Source organism: Brassica napus, chromosome A2, assembly GCF_020379485.1.
Source record: "Brassica napus cultivar Da-Ae chromosome A2, Da-Ae, whole genome shotgun sequence".
Lineage (NCBI taxonomy): Eukaryota > Viridiplantae > Streptophyta > Magnoliopsida > Brassicales > Brassicaceae > Brassica > Brassica napus.
This window is the reverse complement of record NC_063435.1, coordinates 20,969,866-20,989,620: the sequence shown is the minus strand read 5'-3', so window position 1 is coordinate 20,989,620 and position 19,755 is coordinate 20,969,866. Positions and strand designations below refer to the sequence as shown.

Genomic DNA, 19,755 nt, shown 5'->3' with positions numbered 1-19,755 from the left:
AGTTATATACCATATAAAATAAATAAAATAATTGTTTTGATTTATTTACAAGATGTATTGTTTTGATTTATGTATTTATTCTAATTTAATTATATACATAATACGTAAATGAATATAAATAGATAATAATATCCCGCGCAACTGTGAGGATCTTAAGCTAGTTTGATAGAGTTTGACGATACAAAATATCACTATCAATCCAGGTAATAAATTTAATGAAATTGGGAAAATGTACGCCATTTTTGTTTTGCTAGATTTTCTTGTAAAGAAATTAAAAGGATATACATATAATTCATTTATTTATTTTTTTGTGTCAAAACATTCATTAAAGTATATGTAGCTAAACTTTTTTTTACCTTTTTATTATTTCCTCATCCAAAATTATGATTAAATGTAGCATCATCCTTTGCTACTATTTCTTGTTACATATAATTATACCGATATTTTGTTACCTCTCCACAAAGTGTCACCATCAAGTAGTCACTTATGATTTTTATGAATTTGACTACTCTTGAGTCTTGAGTCCCCTCATCCCCGGAACTACAGCCTTCACTTATATATCAACATTCTGACATCAAAACTCTTTTTTTTTTAGAATATATCAATAACTCTCTTGCTTCTTTTTCTTTTATATTACACATTCTTGATGCTTCAGAGGTCTGTAAAGATTTTTTTGTCTGAAGAAACAATGGAGGAGAAGAAACCGAATCTTGATGCTCCGTCTCTATCCGTGAGACGAATTCCAACGAAACTAGAGAATCCAAGCGACTCAGAGAACACCAAGAAGATTACAACGACGATCAGGAGGAGAAAAGTCAAAGATTCATGTCAAGAAACTGAGCATGGAACTGTGGTTCGGTTATTACAAGATGACAAGAGCTTCGATCATGTAGTGGAACCATCTTTAGTTCCATTTGTGTGGGAACAAACACCTGGAAAGCCAAAGGATCATCATACACTACTCCAAGAATCAGACCTAATCAAAGCATTGGATATGGTTTCTTCAACCGCAAGCTTTTCTGTTAACTGTAGTACAAACGGAGTAAGTGATGAGTTCGAGAACAATGGAGGCAGACCAAGCAGTGTATCAAAAGATGACGTCAATCTTAAATATCGTGACCTCATCATGGCGAGATTTTTACCAGCTGCTAAAGCGATTGCCTTGAAACAGAAGAAAGGATCTTTTAGAGACCAAGAAGAGAAGATGATGAAGAAAAAGAAAAAGAAACGGATCATTGCTCTACAGAGAGTCTCCATGGCCATAAATCAAGATTTAAACAATGATGGTCATGATCATGTTGAAGAAGCAGTCCACTCAAGTGACCCCAAGAAGGCTATGTTTGGGTTCTTGCCACAGTTATGTTCCAAGAACTCACTGGATGTTCTTAATCCGGTTCTTTTTCGGATCAAAACTTGTCAGAATGTTGCGGTAAGTTCTAGCAAAATCATAAACCCTATAACACAATATTCTGTTTATAAAACCAAACCAGCATCATCAACAATAATCGTGAGATCAAACAAGGCTATGAGCAAGTCTCAAGAAACCTCTCCAATACCAAGATTTTCAGAAAAGCTTTCCACAACTTCGAGGTTGCAAAGAACATCGAGTACTCAGATCAAGAGACAAGATACGAAGTTTCTTTCGGAGGGGGTAAAGAGAATGAGGAACAGAAACAAAAACAGGTCAGGGAATATCTCTGTTTCTCAACCTCCGTTGCCTAAAACTCCTTCAGAGTCCTGGCTTTGCCGTACACTTCCGAGAAGTTCGACAGTCAGCACCGTCGTCCCTGGTCAATTACCCGTCCTTCTATCCGGTCAAGACACCGGTTTGAGGAAGATGATGGATCAAAAGTCTATTAAATGGGAGACGATTGTAAAAACATCGTATAAACACCATGACAATGTACGCTACTCAGAGGTATGAATGATATTCTGAAGATATCTTTATTTTTCTATGTATTTTATTTTGATTTTCTGTGTGATTTTTCCGGATTATGTACAGGAGCTCACTGTTGTTCATCCCTCTCGTCAACACAAACCATAAACCGGAATCTTCTTTTCCGGTACAGTAAAATTTAGTGATATTTATTTAATGTTGTTATTACGATTGTGGTATGTGTGTGTTAAAGAAGAAAAATAATCTGTACAAGAGGTAATAATGTCGGATCAATCCAAACTCCGTGTCGGACCAGTTTGGGTTAGGTCGGAAATATAGTGCCACATATCAACATTTATTATTATCACCACCAGTATCTAAGGATGTGTATGTGTATTGATTCAAACATTTGGAATGAATTTTTTTAAAACGAAAATTTCATTTTATTTTAAAATATTATAATAAAATTTTAAATCTAATATTGATTATATTATCTTACAAATGTCTAAACAAGATCCAATTCATGGTAACCATGAATATTATTTGATAAAAAATCCATGAATATATTCATCTGGACAAATGTCTAATTATAGTATTTTATATATGTCTTCTAACATCCTAGATATACTTAACTAATGATACAAAACACCAAAAGTCTTTTGTTATTGAATTTTTAGGTATAATCAATCTGCTTTTATAATTTTAGTCCAAAATGTTTTACAAATACAAAAGATTCAAATTCATGATCTTAATTATGATTTGACATGAATGGGCCATAAAACTGACTTGAGTTTTTTTTTTTTTGCCAACTGATATTATATTAAACATGGTCATAGTACAGGGAGCCTGCTAACAGATCCATAAAACACACCAGACAAAAGCTCACACGGGCTTACAAAAATAAACAGACACAAACCCATTAAAAACCCATACGCAACCCCTTTACAGAAGACACGCTAACATCACGTGTATTAAGGAAAAGGAGATAACGAGGGACACGCGTCAAGCACAAGAGCATCTTCCCCAATTCTCCACCGACCCGAACATGTCGCCGGAAAGAGTCATCGATTTGGACTCGCCTCTGGAACCAGTAGTCACCTTCTACCGAAATCACATCAGAACACGAGCTATCTTCAACTTCACCAATAATTACTTGACCACCGGAATCAACCGGGAACTTAACCATGAACACCGAAACCACTTCCAACGACTGTATTGGAAGCATAAGGATTCAGTCTCTGTCACGCATAAACACCTAAGCTTTGAAGAGAATCAATCGATTAGATTCGAGATCTCATCCAACCTCCGACCACACATCACGACAACGAAAACCTTTAGACAACTCAAGTACTCCTGATGATACGATAGCCGGCGACCACCACCGAAGAAGGAACGGCTCAGCCCCAGAGTCAAAGCAGTCATCCACCAAACGGAAGGTACGATACTGAAACAAAAGCCGGACATGCAGCTCCGAGGAGCTAACGGTGCCGGAAACGACCAGAAACAAAACACTACACTAAACTAGACCGGGCTAAGAGTGAATCCCGACCGACGACGTGTCTTAAGGAGCCCACCGTCGTCGGTCGGAAACTAACGTCGGAAATCGATAAGCTTTGTTCTCTCACTAGACTTTCTCTCTCTCTCGTTTGACTTGAGTTTATATATCCGGTTGTCAAAAAAAACAGTTATTAGATATCTGATAATTTTAAACCAAACTTAATATATAATTTTAAAACATTTTTTTTTTGAATAATATGTAAAATGTATTCAGAAAAAGTTATGTTTTACAGACTAAGCTACTTGAAATTTGAGATTTTTAAAAATAAACAGAGCACAGAGTTTTCCAAAGCTTCTATTGTGTGGCAAACCAAGCCTGAAGAATAGTTCTGTAACGCCGAGCCCTCCTTGAACCCAACAAGAGACACTGGTTTCGAATCTGTCTATCAATAGTCTTGATCATTACGGAGGCCAGTGTTGGGGAATATCCATGCCTACGATTGTTTCGTTCTCTCCAAACTGTGTAGAGGATCACTTGAAAGCTATATCTCAGGAGATAGAGCTGTAGCATCGGTTGGGTATTATCTGACAGTAACTCATTGATATCTTGCCACCGAGAGGAAAATCTGGAAGGCAGGATGTTGCGAGTCAGGTTCTGCCATATCTCTAGGGTGTAGCTACATTCAAAGAACAAGTGTTCTCTGGTTTCCAATTGATGTTGACATAAAACACAGCCATGGTTTATTCCAGAATTCCAGAGGAGCATTTTGTCTCCAGTGGATAACGGATTATGCATCGTAATCCAGACCATGAAACTGTATTTCGGGGTGGAGGAAGGGAACCAGACAGTAGAGTACCAGCTAACTTCCGGTTTTGAGTCACGAATCAGCAGCTAAGTGCTCTTTCTGTCAAACATTGGTTTGAAAGTGTTCAGATTGTGTTTCCATAACACAACATCTTTTCGAGGATTCATTTTGCTCCTCTGTTTATTCATTGCTTCCTCAATCATAACATAAAGATCATATCTATGTCGCCGTGGGCGACGAGTCATAGCAGATTCCACCATTGCGGTAAGAGAGATTCCCATTAAAAAGTAGAAACGATATATGTGACTGAATCCTAAACCTGATCGAAAACCGAAACCATATCAAACTTATGAACAAGAAATCAGGTTTTAGTTTGACAACTATTTTCTTAAATACTACATCACCCAAGCTGAAATATATATATATATGGGTTCAATGATACCCAAAAAAATATAATTCACTATCTTACTAAAATTCTACACTCTCTCTTCTTTTCTATTCCTATCGCTCTCCTCCTCTCTTTCTAAAAATCTAATATTTTTTTTTGTTATGCCACCAATAAACCCGCATATATATATGGGCAAATCCCCAAAATAGTACATTTCTAAGTTTATATCACAAAAATATCACTCAAAAACTAAAATGACCAAAATAGCATTTTATCTTTTGAAAAATTTAAATTTTTTTATTTTTCAAAATTTGAAATCTTATCTCCAAAACCTCACTTCTCAACTCTAAACCCTAAAACCTAAACTCTAAACCCTAAACCCTAAATTCTAAACCCTAAACCCTAAACCCCACCCCTTGAGTGCTATTTTTGTGACTTTTGGCATTGAGTGCTAGTTTGGGGACAAAAACTTGATTTAGTGCTATTTTGGTCTTTTTCTATATATATATATATATATATATATATACATATATATTAAATGAGCCTAGTTTTAAGTTTTAACTGGTATTTTGGAAACAAAAATCAATGAGACCTACATATGAATTTTCCGACCACCCAGAATCATTAACTTCTTGTAATGCTCATCAATTATTCAATATTCAAATCATTTTAGATAAACAAGTGGTGGTAGCATAGTGACAATTTTTTGGGGTTCAGTGTGTGTACCTACATCAGTTTTAGGTTCGATTCTCGATAGAAACTAAATTATCATCACTTAACCGGTCTGGACTTGAGTTTCGGTCCAAGTGGTTTACATAGTGGATCATAACAAATGATCGGTTCACTCTTGACATTAGTCGAAAGATATTGTAAACTCAGATCAGGCAGTGTAGTAGCCAGTCCACTCTGTAGAAGGTAGTGCGTTCCTCCGGAAGCCGACCGGATCATACTATAGAATTTCTCAAAAGAAATTTTTTTTTCAGATGTTTGACTAGCATAGAGCATGCGTATTGCCTATGGTAAACGGATGGGCTTACTGAAAAGGAATTATGAATGATTTGGACCTATCTTTTGGTTCAGCGAAGAATACATAAAATAAAATTAAGCCCAACAATATTCGTCAAGAATGAGAAAAAAAAAACACTAATACCAAAGTATCGGTGGTTAATGGTAATGCAAGAGGAGGTTCGATTCATTCTCTTGTACACTGAATTTAAACTACTTTTAGTATGAAACTTTTTAATTTCAAAGATTAATTTCCGGCATGTGAGAGATTATGTGTTTAATGCCCAGAACTTCTATAGTTATAAAAAGAAGCCAATCATGTAGATGTATCAAAATCACTTGGTGATTCCAACTAATAGCCCCATTATAAAATTTTGCAATAATACAGTCGAGAAAAAATAATTAGTGTTGACTTCCAAAAAAAAATTAAGGTTGACTCGAACAATTATTTTTTAGATTTTTAGTCAAGAACAATTTTAAAAGAAAGTAGTGGATGTCAAGTACTATATAGAGTACATCAGTCATGTTACTGCGCTCACTATATATGCCACGTCACTAGACTTATAACCGTTGATCACCACATTAACAACTAATAAAAACAATACATGATTAATTGGGGCTTTTTGGTATTTGTACATGTTGATGGTCTAGAAGTATGCGTCCATAGCTCACAAGTTCAACACAGAGCGCACTTTGTCAGTATTTAGTTTTAGTTTAATAAATGCGATATATCTGTCTTCAACTTTTTTTGTTTCGATTTTACTAACTTTTTATGGCGACATTTCATTTTCATTAGTTTACCATATTACAAGTTATTTTGTGAATTTTATCTACATATAGCAGCTTCATGACAAATTCTAATTTGGAACATAAACTCTAATTTTAGTTTTTTTTTTCTAAAACATAAAACTCTAATATTTACAAAGCTTTTCAATTGGGCCAACTCAATTTCACAAATTAAGAGCCGATTTCTTTTCTTCAACCGTTGCAGGGAAAATATGTTTTATAGCGTAGACAGACCGACACAATTTGTTCACCATAATAATCTTATAAATCTTTTTTTGGTTAAACAATCTTATGAATCTATGATCAATGTTTAATTGGACAAGTTCTCGGCAAAACGGGCGCATTTTAAAACATAAAAAATACTGAAATAGTGGGACTATATTTCTGCTAATCTTTCCCGCCATGCATATATATGTTCGGGGACACTGGAAGGAATTACCGCAAAATGAATGATATCTTGTTTATTTTATTTAATGAAAATTATAAATTTATAGTAAAAATGTGGAATTCTTTAGAGTATTTGCATGTATGTGTATACACATTTCTATAATTATGGAAAACTTAAAGCAAGTTAATAGAGACTTACTCATTGAATTGGGAGTTTCGAGAGGATAAAAAAAAATAGAGAGAGTTTTGTGGGGGAAAATTGTTAGAAAGAATTAAAAAATAGAAAAAAAGGATTCGCAGAAAGAGAGAAGTAAACAAAGAAAAAGGAGAGGAAGGAGAGAGAACCCACCACCCTTTGGCCCTGGAGAGACCAAAGATGGTCGAAGAGAAAAAACTCTGAGATCATCATCATCAACATCCTGCAAAAACAAGGGCAAGTTCAACAAGAAATCAGAAAATATAACTCAATATTCATTAAAATTCTCTTTATAAAGTCATTTTCGCTTCCTGGGATATATTTTAGTTGTTGATTCCCTTTTTTTTGGTAAACGATTCCCGATTTTTTTGTTAAGAAGAAGTTTTTTCTGTAAGGTAAATTTGTTTTCTTCTGATTGCATGTTTGATTTTTTTATACATTGTATCCAAAAGTTCTTCATTTATGAGGGAGAATGATTTTTTTTTCTTTCTTTTTGGAATTTTTTGTGGGTTCATATTTTCTTCACGTTGCTTCTTCAAGGGGTTATTCGTATTCCTTTTTTAATTGTTTCAATACTTTTTGTTCAAATTTTTGATATTTCTTTTGTGTTTGTTTCATGTCGGCTTTTAGGTATTAAAAGATTAACAAGAAGAAGAGAATTTCACGAGTTGTTGACTCTTGAAAATTCATTTTTTGATGATTAGGGTGTTGTGCAATAAATTTTGCAAACAATGAGAGACCCTTATTATTATTCAATCATCAACCTCGTCCTTCTCTTCTTGCTGAGGATTCTGTAAAGTTTGCAATTTTTTTATTTTATTTCTGTATTTGTTTATTAGAAAAAAAATCTGGAGATTTTGTATAGCACTACCTGAAATGGGTTGTCGATGGAATCCTACTGGATTTCAATACTCTTGCCTTATGTTCTTGGTCATTACCCTTCAATCTCGTTCCTCATTATCCCTCAACTCCGAAGGTAAAACATATCAACAGCCTTTTCTCAATCTTGTCTTCTTTGGAATGTTTTTGATTGAAGTGTTCTTGAATTTTATAGGATTTCTGTTGTTGAAATTCCGGGAAAGAGTTGATTCTGATCCTCATGGAACTCTTGCGAATTGGAATATTTCTGATGATCATCTGTGTTCTTGGTTTGGTGTAACGTGTGTCGACAATAAAATCCAGATGCTGTAAGTTCCTGTTTTTTTTTTTAATATTACGTCTTTGAAATTCTTGCCGCAGTTTATGATGAATATTTTTGTTTTGCTTCTGTAGGAATCTTAGTGGATGTTCTTTGGGAGGAACTTTAGCACCTGAGCTAAGCCAATTGAGTGAACTAACATCTCTGTAAGGGCTGTTTGAAACCTATCTTCTTGCTCTGATTCTTGAAGAAAATAACAAGAACTGAAAACCAATTCTTTTGTGTAGCATACTGAACAAGAACAATCTCTTTGGTGATATTCCAAATGAATTTGTCACGTTCCCGAGATTGAAGTTGTTGGATTTACGAGATAATAAGTTAAACGGAGCAGTTCCACCTGAGCTAAACAAGATGTTGTCACCAGAGAACTTGTAAGTTAAAAGGCTTGTGATGCTTTTTTTTTTTTGAATAAAACCAAATCAATGGACAAGAGACTAACGTTTTGTTTTTGTTTTTTTTGGTGGGTTCAGGTTGCTTTCTGGTAACAAGTTTGCTGGTTATATGAAGATAAAGTTCCTTAGACTTCAATCGCTATATAAAGTCAACTTGAACAAGCATCGAGAGCTGTCTTCTGCTTCCAATGCTGTCTTCGACTGTGTAAATAGAAAACTTGGATACTGGTAAAATGAACTTTCTGCATTATAGATGTTCAGTTGGAGGACTCTTACACAATGTTTTAATAAAAACTATATCCATTTGACAGTGTTTCAAGGAGAAGACTGTTAAGACTAAACAAAGCAAAAGCATTTGTATTGCGGATTAAAGCAACTACAAGACAGTACATGAAAGCATTTTCCTTTTTCAAAATATAAATTCAATAACTCAAATCATTTTTGTTTGATTTTTGTATTATTTTTTCCTTGCTGATTTTCTATGTCTATGTCTGTTCAGGCTGCTAAGTGAGCCTCATGGAAAGAATAAAGTCGTGACTTACATCCCAAGTAAGCAAAAGAAAAACAACCCAAACTTCTGCTTTTGAAACACATACGCTAAATGTATCTTTTTTAATGAACTCATGCTAAATGTAACTCAATCTTTAATTTTATTTTTCTCTTATTGGCAGGTTCCATAGAGAATGGATCTAGTATCTTCAGAAGGCGTGAGTTACTAGAGGGAACAAGTAACTTAGCAGCTATGCCTGCGCCTGATGCTCCTAGTCCTTCTCCTCAGATCATAACCAACGTGTTTCCTCGAAGCAGCGGGTCTTTTCCTGCGTTGGCTACTGCAAAGAAGAGAATACCTCCATTGATCCCTCCTTCTCTTCCTCCAACAGATGAGAACAACAACAACAACAACATAAGCTCTGATCCCCCGAGGCAATTTGAAGAAGAAGAAACAAAAGGGTCTAAGGATGTTTGGTTATATGTTCTTATCGGGGTTGCTGCTTTTGTAGCGGTGTTGATAGTAATAGCTGTTATATTCTTCTTCCGGAAAAGAGCAGTAAAGACTATAGGTCCATGGAAGACTGGTTTAAGTGGACAGTTGCAGAAAGCTTTTGTAACTGGTAAGAAAATGGTTTTAAACTTTTTTTCATTTTGGTTCTGTTTTAGGTTTGACATAATGTGAGAAATGTTTTCCAGGTGTACCAAAGCTAAACCGGTCTGAATTAGAAACAGCTTGTGAAGATTTCAGTAACATCATTGAAACATATGATGGTTACACTGTCTATAAAGGAACTTTATCAAGTGGTGTTGAGATTGGGGTTGCGTCAACCGCGATTTTGGAAAGGAGAGACTGGTCAAGAGCCATGGAAATGACTTACCGCAGAAAGGTAACACTCTAAGAATCATTCATTTTCGCCTTTTTTGAAGAATCTTGATTGATATTGGGAGAGCTCAACTTTGCAGATTGATACAATGTCCAGAGTCAACCATAAGAACTTTATAAATCTAATTGGTTACTGTGAAGAAGATGAACCATTTAATAGAATGATGGTTTTCGAATATGCCCCAAATGGAACTCTTTTCGAACATTTGCATGGTAAACATCTAAAAAGACCTTCATCTTGTGATATTGGTTGCTTATTAGTTATTATTATTATCATCAAACCATGCTCATCTTGTCTTGTTCAGATAAGGAGATGGAGCATCTTGATTGGAGCGCGAGGATGAGGATAATTATGGGAACTGCTTATTGTCTGCAACATATGCACGAGCTTAATCCGCCAATGTCACTCTCTAAACTTGCTTCATCAGCAATCTACTTAACCGATGATTACGCAGCAAAGGTTCTTGCTTCCTTGGTTAACAAGAAACTGTTTCGATGGCTCTTGATTGCTTGCGTAATAAACCACTAAATGATTTATTCTGTTTTCAGGTCGGAGAGGTTCCTTTCGGCTCACAAACTGGACTTAAATCGAGAAAACCGACAAGTGGTGATTTAGACAAATCTTTATTGCCGTTACCAGCTGAACCAGAGACTAATGTCTATAACTTTGGAGTATTAATGCTTGAGATAATCTCTGGAAAACCCCCAGATTCAGATGAGGAAGGATCAATTACAAAATGGGTACTTCAACTCAAATATAACAAAAAAAAGGATCTATTTTCTTTTGAAATTGACATCACTAATGTAACACTTTTATGGTTTCTTTAATAGGCATCAAAGTATCTGGAGAGTGATAAGTTGAAAGATATGATAGATCCTACATTAACAACGTTTAAAGAAGAGGACCTAGAAGTTATATGTGACGTGGCACGGCACTGTCTGAGAACTGACCAGAGTCAACGACCAACAATGAAAGACGTGATTGAGCAACTGAAAGAAGTAATCAACATTTCCCCAGAACAAGCTACACCGAGACTCTCTCCTCTTTGGTGGGCAGAGCTTGAGATCTTATCCTCTGAAGCTACTTAACCGGAAGAACCATTCTCTCTCCTCCTCCTTCTCCTCTCTCTCTCTCTTCGAGTTGTCACAAGTGTCAAGAGGTCCAGGTTCACACGCTCTTTCTCTGTCTCTTTCCCTCTGCTTACAGTAAACATCGTCGTATGTAAAAGTTGTTTTCTTTTCTTTTTAAATTCTTCATATTAAAATTTGTTTCTTGGTTGGTTTTGATAGTGTATTTGGATCCAGATAATACAACGATGCATGTGTCTGTATAATTGTATTCTACCATTCATACCTATTACATATACGTATTTTATGGTGAAATGTTGTTGTAACTATTAAGTATTAACTTCGGTTTTCTGAACTATGCCCTTCTGTGATATTTTTTATTTGTATGTGAAGTATTTATTATTGATAGAGGTATATGACATGAGTGTTTGTGGCACTTTGGTTTCCTGTTACAAGTCTCCTAAGCTAAGAGATTTGAATATCAACTTCAAAATATTCCAGATAGATGTTATCACTGCTTAGATTAGTCACATTGCTTCAGGTCTTGGAAAACCAATTTTAACTCGCAAACTACATGCAAATGGGGAAAACAATTTTTTTGTTTACAAGTCTCCTAAGCCAAGAGATTTGAACATCAACTTCAAAATATTCCAGATAGATGTTATCACTGCTTAGTAATATTCACATTGCTTCAGGTCTTGGAAAACCAATTTTAAGTCGCAAAACTACATGCAAATGGGGAAAACAATTTTTTGTTAAAATGGAGTTAGATAAAACCTTTTCAAGGTTAATTGCATATGACGACAAGCAATAAAATATTTACTTCGTTGAAGTTGAATACATATGGATATCCCTCCACAAATGTGATAGCGGAAATTTGTGACATAAAAAGAAAAGATGGCTTTTCCCACCCAATGTCTCTGATATTACCATGGGTAAATATACACAAGCTTAAGATGAAAGTTTGAATGTGGATAAGTTACAAAAAAAGTTTGAATGTACCTATACTTAATAGAGAATATTACATCTCACCCTTAATAATAGATCAACCTAAATGTCTTTTATATCATCTCCGATCCAAAGCCTATTTCGCCTCTAAAATGGTCTACATCTCCTCGGGGCCGGCTGGCTTAGAGCATGGGGCAAAGGTGCATGGGCTCCATTTAAAAAAAAAATGTTAAAGAGGAGTCCAATTTTTTTTCCAAAATAAATAGAGATAAATGCCAAAAAAGGTAAGACACTCCCATAGGTACATGTAAAACAAAATTTGTCCATGGGCCTATATATACTTTGAACCGGCTATGCATCTGCTACTACTTTCACGCGGAAATAAGGACTGCCTAAAAGAAGTTAGGCTAGTTCTAGAAGAGACGCAATAAATCAACACGAAAAAATATCATTTATTAATTTAAAAAGGTGTCATTTTCATATTCTATGTCTATTTCTAACCATTAGTAGGAAATTTTCTTGCTCCAAGTTATAAATAGATTATGGAGAAAAATTCATCCTACATGGTCAATATCGAAATAATCAACTCGAAAATGATGCTTTAACTGATCCATGTAGAGTCATACCCTTCATCAATAAACACGATCAAGAAAGTGAACTTCAAACAGAAAAGACAAAAACTAAAGGTGAAAAATCATTTAAACCATCCAAACAATTCAAGAAATGAAACAGAAGAAATTATATGTCTCTGGAGATCGTGGTAATTGATAATCTCTAAATATTTGTTAGCCTTATTTTAACTCTAGTATAAATCATTATTAAGCTCTCTTTCGATTCCAAAAGTATTGTAGTATTTTAGGCTCTATCAACCTTGGAACACGCTCTACGACTTTTAAACCATATAAGCTTACATTTGATTTATTCTATCGATTTCTTCTTCTAAACATATTATAGAAAATAATATTATAGATATATGTACGTATCACCCATATGGGAGTGGAATTACGTTTGACGAATTTTGAAAGTCAAGCGGTCTGGATTCTAAACAATTCTACCACAGTAAATCTGGGTGGTCATATAAAATAAAATTTTACTTTAAATTTCATTTGAGTAAGTAGAAAAAAAAATGATCCATATAAATTGCACATTTCACTAAAAAAGATTAGTATGACCATAAGTATGCATATGTATGCATCATATATTGTCGTGGTCCAATAGTTTCCACTCGAAGAGGAATTGCGCTGTTGGTCCAGACCATGGAACAATTCTTCTCTAGTGCTAAATTATTAGTTCCATTGCTTATAACCTATTTGAATACCTAGAAAAATAGTTCATATTTAGATTGCATCTCCCCTTGAGAATTAATTTGGACATTTTCATGGGCATGGAATACTCTAAGGTTAATCAAACAAAAGGACCATAAGCACCAAATATCATCAAAATTAAGTTCAGAACAACAAGATGGGACGGCGAGCTATTTTCCCACGAGAAGTATCGTATAACACCATATGTCTCCTAAACTATGGTCTCATTCCAGATGTCTCCATGAATTAAAAGTTTGAAAGCTATTTTTCCATGAAACTTTAGCTTAACACCTATCTCTCCATGAATTAAAAGTTCAAAATCTCTGACTCCAGAAAATTAAATTACTCGATTTAAGCCTATAAATCTAGACTGTTTTGGTTAATGAAACTAGTTTTGGACCAATATATGACCAGACTACATCTATTAAATCACAAATTAAAAACCTAGACCTGAAAAAATCATAAGCCCATGAACCTAGATCCAATTTCATAACCCTAAATTGAAAGCTGAGAGAAAAAATTCCCAAATCATAGAGAAAAACAGAAGAGAGGATAGAAGAGAGACACATAATTGAAGATTGAAGAAGGCAGAGTTGAATGGCGTCTAGTTGTTATTGCATTTCAAAAATAGACCTTTGAAGATTATTCATTGAAATGCTTATAAGAAAACAAAATCCGTTACCATTTAACTGAATTCGTAAATGTTCCACTCATAAACGATTAAACATAGAAATCAAACCTCAACTCAGATGAGCAAAAAAAATTCATTCTTTTTTTTTTTTTTTTTTTTGAATGAATGTTAAATTTTATTCATCAAAAAAGACCTTTATACAACTAGTGCAACCTTTAGGCTATACATACTTTGTGATTCCTATACTTCAAACTTTTCTAAAAAAAAACTTCAATCTCTAGCTCCAAACCATGTTTGCAATCCCCTCTCCATCCCTTTAACTCTATTAGCTTGTAAAATACTCAGCTTGTTCCTCATTCCCTTGTCAAGAATTTTCCTTAAAACTGTCCAAGGCATCAACTTCTCACCATGCTTAACTCTGTTTCTTTCTCTCCACAATGCATACACTACCACTTGAAATGCATACCTAAGACAGAAACGCTTCCTCCTTTCCATACCTCTCACCGTTAACAAGGGAATTATAGATGACCATAAGTTTGTGTAAGAATCCCCCATGATTCCTCTAGCCAAATTTTCCCAAACTTGAGAAGAATAAGAACACGTAAAAAACAAATGATCTCTATCTTCATCTGCACTCTTGCAGAGCACACATATAGTGTCCACACCCTGACTCCATTTTGCTATCCTATCCATCGTAGAGAGTCTGTTTAAACAAGCCAACCAAGTCATGAAAGCAAACTTGGGGGTCGCCTGTGAGAACCAAACACCCTGCGTCCAAGTACATTTCTCCTTCTCCTCTCTAATCTGCTTCCAAGTCTCGCAAGTCGAGAAAACATTCTTATAACCTGACTCTCTTCTCCACTGACTAATATCCTCCATATCAATACTCACTCTGTCCTTTATTTCCCTCAACTCTTCCTCGATCTCATTTAATATCACCACTCTATGTCTCCTTCTTCGCCGAAAGCAGAACATTGCCTCCTCAACTGTGGCTTCTCTTCTAATACCCATATCAATGTACCCTCTAGCTCCAAGAAGATCAAACAGAACTCCTTTCTCCGACCATTTCTCAAACCAGAAAGACGTGTGGCGCCCATTTCCTATTTCCTTCCTATAGAAACTTTTAGCTACCTCCCTTAGTTTCAATAATTTTCTCCACATCCAAGACCCACACTGAGAATTTATTTTTACTTCCCAGAAACTCTTATCCTTCAAGATGTTAGTTTTAATCCACTTACTCCACAAAGAATCTCCAGTCAACAACCTCCAGATAAGCTTCAAACTACTAACTTTATTTACATCCTTTAAAGCTCGTATACCCAAACCGCCTTCCTCCCTCTCCTTACAAACATCCCTCCAAGCCACTTTCGCCCCGGTCGTCTTAAGACTAGGCCCCGACCACAGAAAAGCGGAACAAAGCTGTTCGATTTCTTTAATGCACTGGCCTGGAAGACGGAAAGCAGCAGACCAGAAGTTCACTATACTCATTAGAACAGATTTAATCAGCATAAGTCTTCCTGCATAAGAGAGAAACCTTGTGGTCCAAGTATTAATTCTCCCTCTTATCTTCTCCACAAGCGGCTGATAATCCTGACTTCTCATTGCCTGAGACATTAGGGGCAACCCTAAGTATCTTACTGGCAAATCCCCTACAGCAAAAGGGAAATCTGATAATATACGACTCTTCTCCTCCACCGGAACCCCCGCCATGTAGATAGTTGATTTCTCCAAACTGATTTTCAATCCTGACCAAGCAGCAAACTCATCAAACACTGCCAATGCACCTTCAATCGAATCTTTAGAACCCTCCACAAACACCATCAGATCATCAGCAAAACATAAGTGAGTTAACGAGAGAGAATGACACCTAGGATGAAACTTGAACTTCCTCTCAGTAGCCGCTTTATCAATCTTCTTTGACAAGATATTCATACAAAGCACAAAGAGATAGGGAGATAGTGAGCAACCCTGTCTCAATCCCCTTGCACTTTGGAAGTAGCCAGCTAAGTCTCCGTTTACCTGAACTGAGAAAGAAGGGCTCGTGATACACAAGCGGATCCAGTGCACATATTTACTCGGGAAACCCAAAACCTCCAACCCCTTAAGAACAAAATCCCACTGAACCGAGTCAAACGCTTTTGAAATGTCGATTTTCATCACACACCTTGAAGAAACTGAAGGCTTATGATAATCTCTCACCAATTCAGAAGCCAAGAGCACATTCTCCATAAGCAATCTCCCTGTGACAAAGGCGGACTGATTCTCACTAACAATTCTTGGTAACACCCGCTTCAATCTGTTAGCCAAAATCTTCGAAACAACCTTGTATAAGACATTACAACACGAAATTGGTCGAAAATCTTTCATCTCCATTGAGTCAATCTTCTTTGGGATCAAAGCAAGGATCGTGGAATTCACACCTTTTGGGAGGAATCCATACTTGAAAACAGACTGAACCGCCACCACGAAATCCTTACCAAGAACTGCCCAAGTAGTTTTAAAAAATTCGCAGGGGAATCCATCAGGCCCAGGGGACTTGTTGCTTGGCATAGCAAATAATACCTTTTGAACCTCATCACTCGTTACCTCAGCCTCTAACATATCACAATCCTCCATGGAACATCGAAACTCTAAAAGATCACGAAGCTCGTCCTCCGTAGCACCAACATACTCTGATGGCTTCATATTCATAAACTCAGAGAAGAACCGCTCCGCTTCTTGTTTGATATCCTCATGTTTGGTAATAATACTACCATTCAAACACCTTATCTCACGAATCAGGTTCTGAGCATACCGACTTCTAATAGCATTGTGGAAGGTCTTATTGTTCTGATCTCCAACCTCCAACCAGTGCAGCTTTGCCCTCTGTTTAAGAAAATCCTCTTCCAAACTTGCAATATGCAACCATTTCTCATACGCTACCGCCTCCTCTTGAGCTGCACCTTCACAAGGATTAGCTAAAGTGCTTCGCTGCTTATCACATAATTGCTCATGAGCCTCTTTAGCACGCTTAGTTAAATTTCCTAGCCCTTTACGACCCAGCTCTCTAATATGCGGTTTCAGATTCTTCAATTTCTTGGAGAACCTATACATAGCCGAGGTGGAGTGAAATAAAACCTCTGTAGTCTGCCAATACTCCTCAATCATGGGCTGAAAACCTGGTAACCTTCCAACTGCATTTACATACTTGAAAGGACGTCTAATCTGTTCTTGAGGCGGCCACAACTGAATCATACATCGCATATGATCCGAGCATCCTCCCGGTTCAAAAACAGAGTAAGCTGTAGAAAATTTTAGCAGAGCAGCATCATTCATAAGCACTCGATCAAGTTTCTTACAGATAATCCCCTCATCTTGCTTATTACTCCAAGTAAAGCGAGGTCCTTGGTAACCCAGATCAGACAGATGACAATGCAACACCATACGCTGAAAGTCTCTCATTCCCCTAGGTAGTCTTTCTAAACTTGAAAATCTTGAATTCTCCTCCCCATCCAAGATCTCATTAAAATCTCCTATTATCATCCACTCCTTATTTTTAAACATAGCCGAATCATGATGGTTGCAAAGATCATCCCACAACTCTTTCCTTCCTTCCACCTGATTACTAGCATAGACGAAAGTACACAAAAACTCTTCTTTATTCTCTACCCCCACTGAGCACGTTATCAGTTGGTCTGACTTATACACAGGGGTCATACGAACCTCATCCCTCCATAAAACCCAAATACGACCTCCACTACTACACTCATAATTCATCATACTCGACCAACCTTTAAAAACCTCCTTTATTATTCTTTCTGCTTTACTTTCCTTCACCCTTGTTTCCAATATGCACCCAAATTTCACCTCTTTATTACTAATCCACTCCTTGACTACAGATTGCTTTAACGGCTTGTTGAAACCTCTCACATTCCAAAAAAAGCTCGCCATATCAGTATTTTCGACGAGAAGACCTCTTTCCCTTCAGATTTACATCCGAAGCTTTAGTCTTCTGAACATTCCTCACCCCTTTTTGTGGCATCACCTTTTCCTTACTCCTACTCTGTTGAGCAAGAATAGTATCCTCAAGATGATCCGCCTCTGAAACTTGTATAACGTCATCCACCTCCAAGATATCCTCTTCAGTCTCATCCTTCTCCCCTACCTCCTCTATTTGAATTTCACCTTCTTCCATCTCTTCAGCCTCATCCATACTCAGAACTGAGAACTTAGAAGTCGAAACCTGAATATCAGGGGCTTGCTTTGGTGATTGAGTCCTCCCAACTTTCGTTGGTGAAACTAAAGACCAAGCAGAACCTCCAATATCTTTTTTTCCTACTTCCTCATTCTTTTCCACATCTTCTTTTTCCCTCTCTTCCTCTCCTCCTCTTTGGATATCCTCATTACTTTCTTTTCCATCTTCTTTAGTCTTTTCACCACTACCTCCCTGAGCATCAGCTTCCTCATTTTCCCTTCTCACTTCTTTACCATTCTTAACACAAATCTTATCTGTATGGCCCCATTTCCCACAATGATTGCATTTCGATGGAAACCATGGGTAATGAAACTCCACTGTGAACTCCTTTCCATTTTTAGTGAAATCAACTTCCTTCGGCAATGTCTTTGATACATCCACATTCACAAAAACTTTAGCAACCTCCAGATTAGAACACGCAATGGTCTCTGGATGCAACCTATCCGGAAACCCCACAGTGCTTGTCATGAAGCTGATGCCCTGCCAAGAGTACATATGGAGCGGAACCTTTTTTAGGTGAATCCACATTGGAATCGAAGTCTCCTCCTGTTTCTCTTCCTCCGTCTTTGGAATCCATTTTGTAACCACCATAGGAACCCCCGCAATAATCCACATACCTCTCTTAAGAATCTTCTCCCGAGCTTTGAGATTTGAAATCCTAAACCTCATCGTTGTCGCATCTTCCTCATAGACATCCACTTTCGAATCCAAATCACCATACTTCCATATTTTATTGACCACCATATGAACTTTCGCCATGTGAGGTGCGAGATCCAAAAACCTACCAACCACAAAATCATCCCAGAGTGGCGTTGAATCAACAAGCGCCTCATCAGGAATCATCACCTTATGCTTCCCATCTTGAGTCGATACCTCAACTTCATACTTCTTCAAACTTTTCTTATCTTCCGCCACAACTACCCAACTCTTCACATTCTTCGATCCCAAACTTTCCTTTTGCTTCTCGACCACCACAGCACTCGTATCCTCATCCAGACGCCCCGAAACTATCCCCAGAGGGCGTAAATCCCCCGGCGGATTAGCCTCATCCATCACGCGAAACTAGATCTCGATCGCCAAAAGAATCGCCTCAGAATCGCCCTTTTGGAAAACGCAGCGTTTTCAATTGTTACTGTCTTCACCTCAAAGAAGTGATGAAGAGCAGTCATTTTAATAGCACTTGGCTTCAAGCTCTTGATCCCTCAGCCGTGGCAAATGCTCTAGCTACACTTGTTATAATCGGGACCTTGTAGGCTAGAGCCATATGTCTAAGCTGTCTTCCATCCTTCTGATCAAGATCACCGCCTGAGCTTGTGATCAACATCAGATGAATCTGACCATTAGCCACCACATCAACTTCAACACTCTGTCCAAATGAAACATAATTTAAAATGTCAACTAAAAACCTATTTACTACCATCATCCCTCAATTTCATCATTAACCTCAGCCACTGTCTTGTTAGATTCCATCTTCCTTTAAAAATTGCTACTAAAAATCACAACAACTCAAATAACAACCAATCATTAGAATCTGAAGGAAGAAAGAACAAATTATAATTGTGTGATTGTTGGCACTGGTGAAGCAAATTAAGAAATACATTTCTTATTTTCTCAATGTAATATAATAGCAGTACATAAGGAATACTCCCGAGATTTAAAAAACA

General features: G+C 36.7%; 2 protein-coding genes across 2 annotated transcripts; both read left to right on the top strand.

Annotated features, from left to right (window-relative positions):
• The first annotated feature begins 382 nt into the window (after positions 1 to 382).
• LOC106379614 lies at positions 383 to 2,312 on the top strand. The gene is made up of 2 exons (XM_013819529.3): positions 383 to 1,918; positions 2,003 to 2,312. The coding sequence occupies exons 1-2, from the start codon at positions 647 to 649 to the stop codon at positions 2,042 to 2,044; spliced, it is 1,314 nt and encodes a 437-aa protein (XP_013674983.2). The 5' UTR covers positions 383 to 646; the 3' UTR covers positions 2,045 to 2,312.
• A 5,009-nt stretch (positions 2,313 to 7,321) lies between these two features.
• On the top strand, positions 7,322 to 11,261 carry LOC106381684 (protein MALE DISCOVERER 1). The gene is made up of 14 exons (XM_022691108.2): positions 7,322 to 7,336; positions 7,572 to 7,917; positions 7,996 to 8,128; positions 8,214 to 8,285; positions 8,367 to 8,510; positions 8,610 to 8,759; positions 8,843 to 8,923; positions 9,031 to 9,080; positions 9,203 to 9,643; positions 9,720 to 9,910; positions 9,987 to 10,119; positions 10,212 to 10,366; positions 10,456 to 10,647; positions 10,738 to 11,261. Exons 2-14 carry the CDS (start codon positions 7,818 to 7,820, stop codon positions 10,993 to 10,995), a joined length of 2,100 nt encoding a protein of 699 aa, XP_022546829.2. The 5' UTR covers positions 7,322 to 7,336; positions 7,572 to 7,817; the 3' UTR covers positions 10,996 to 11,261.
• Positions 11,262 to 19,755: the final 8,494 nt, after the last annotated feature.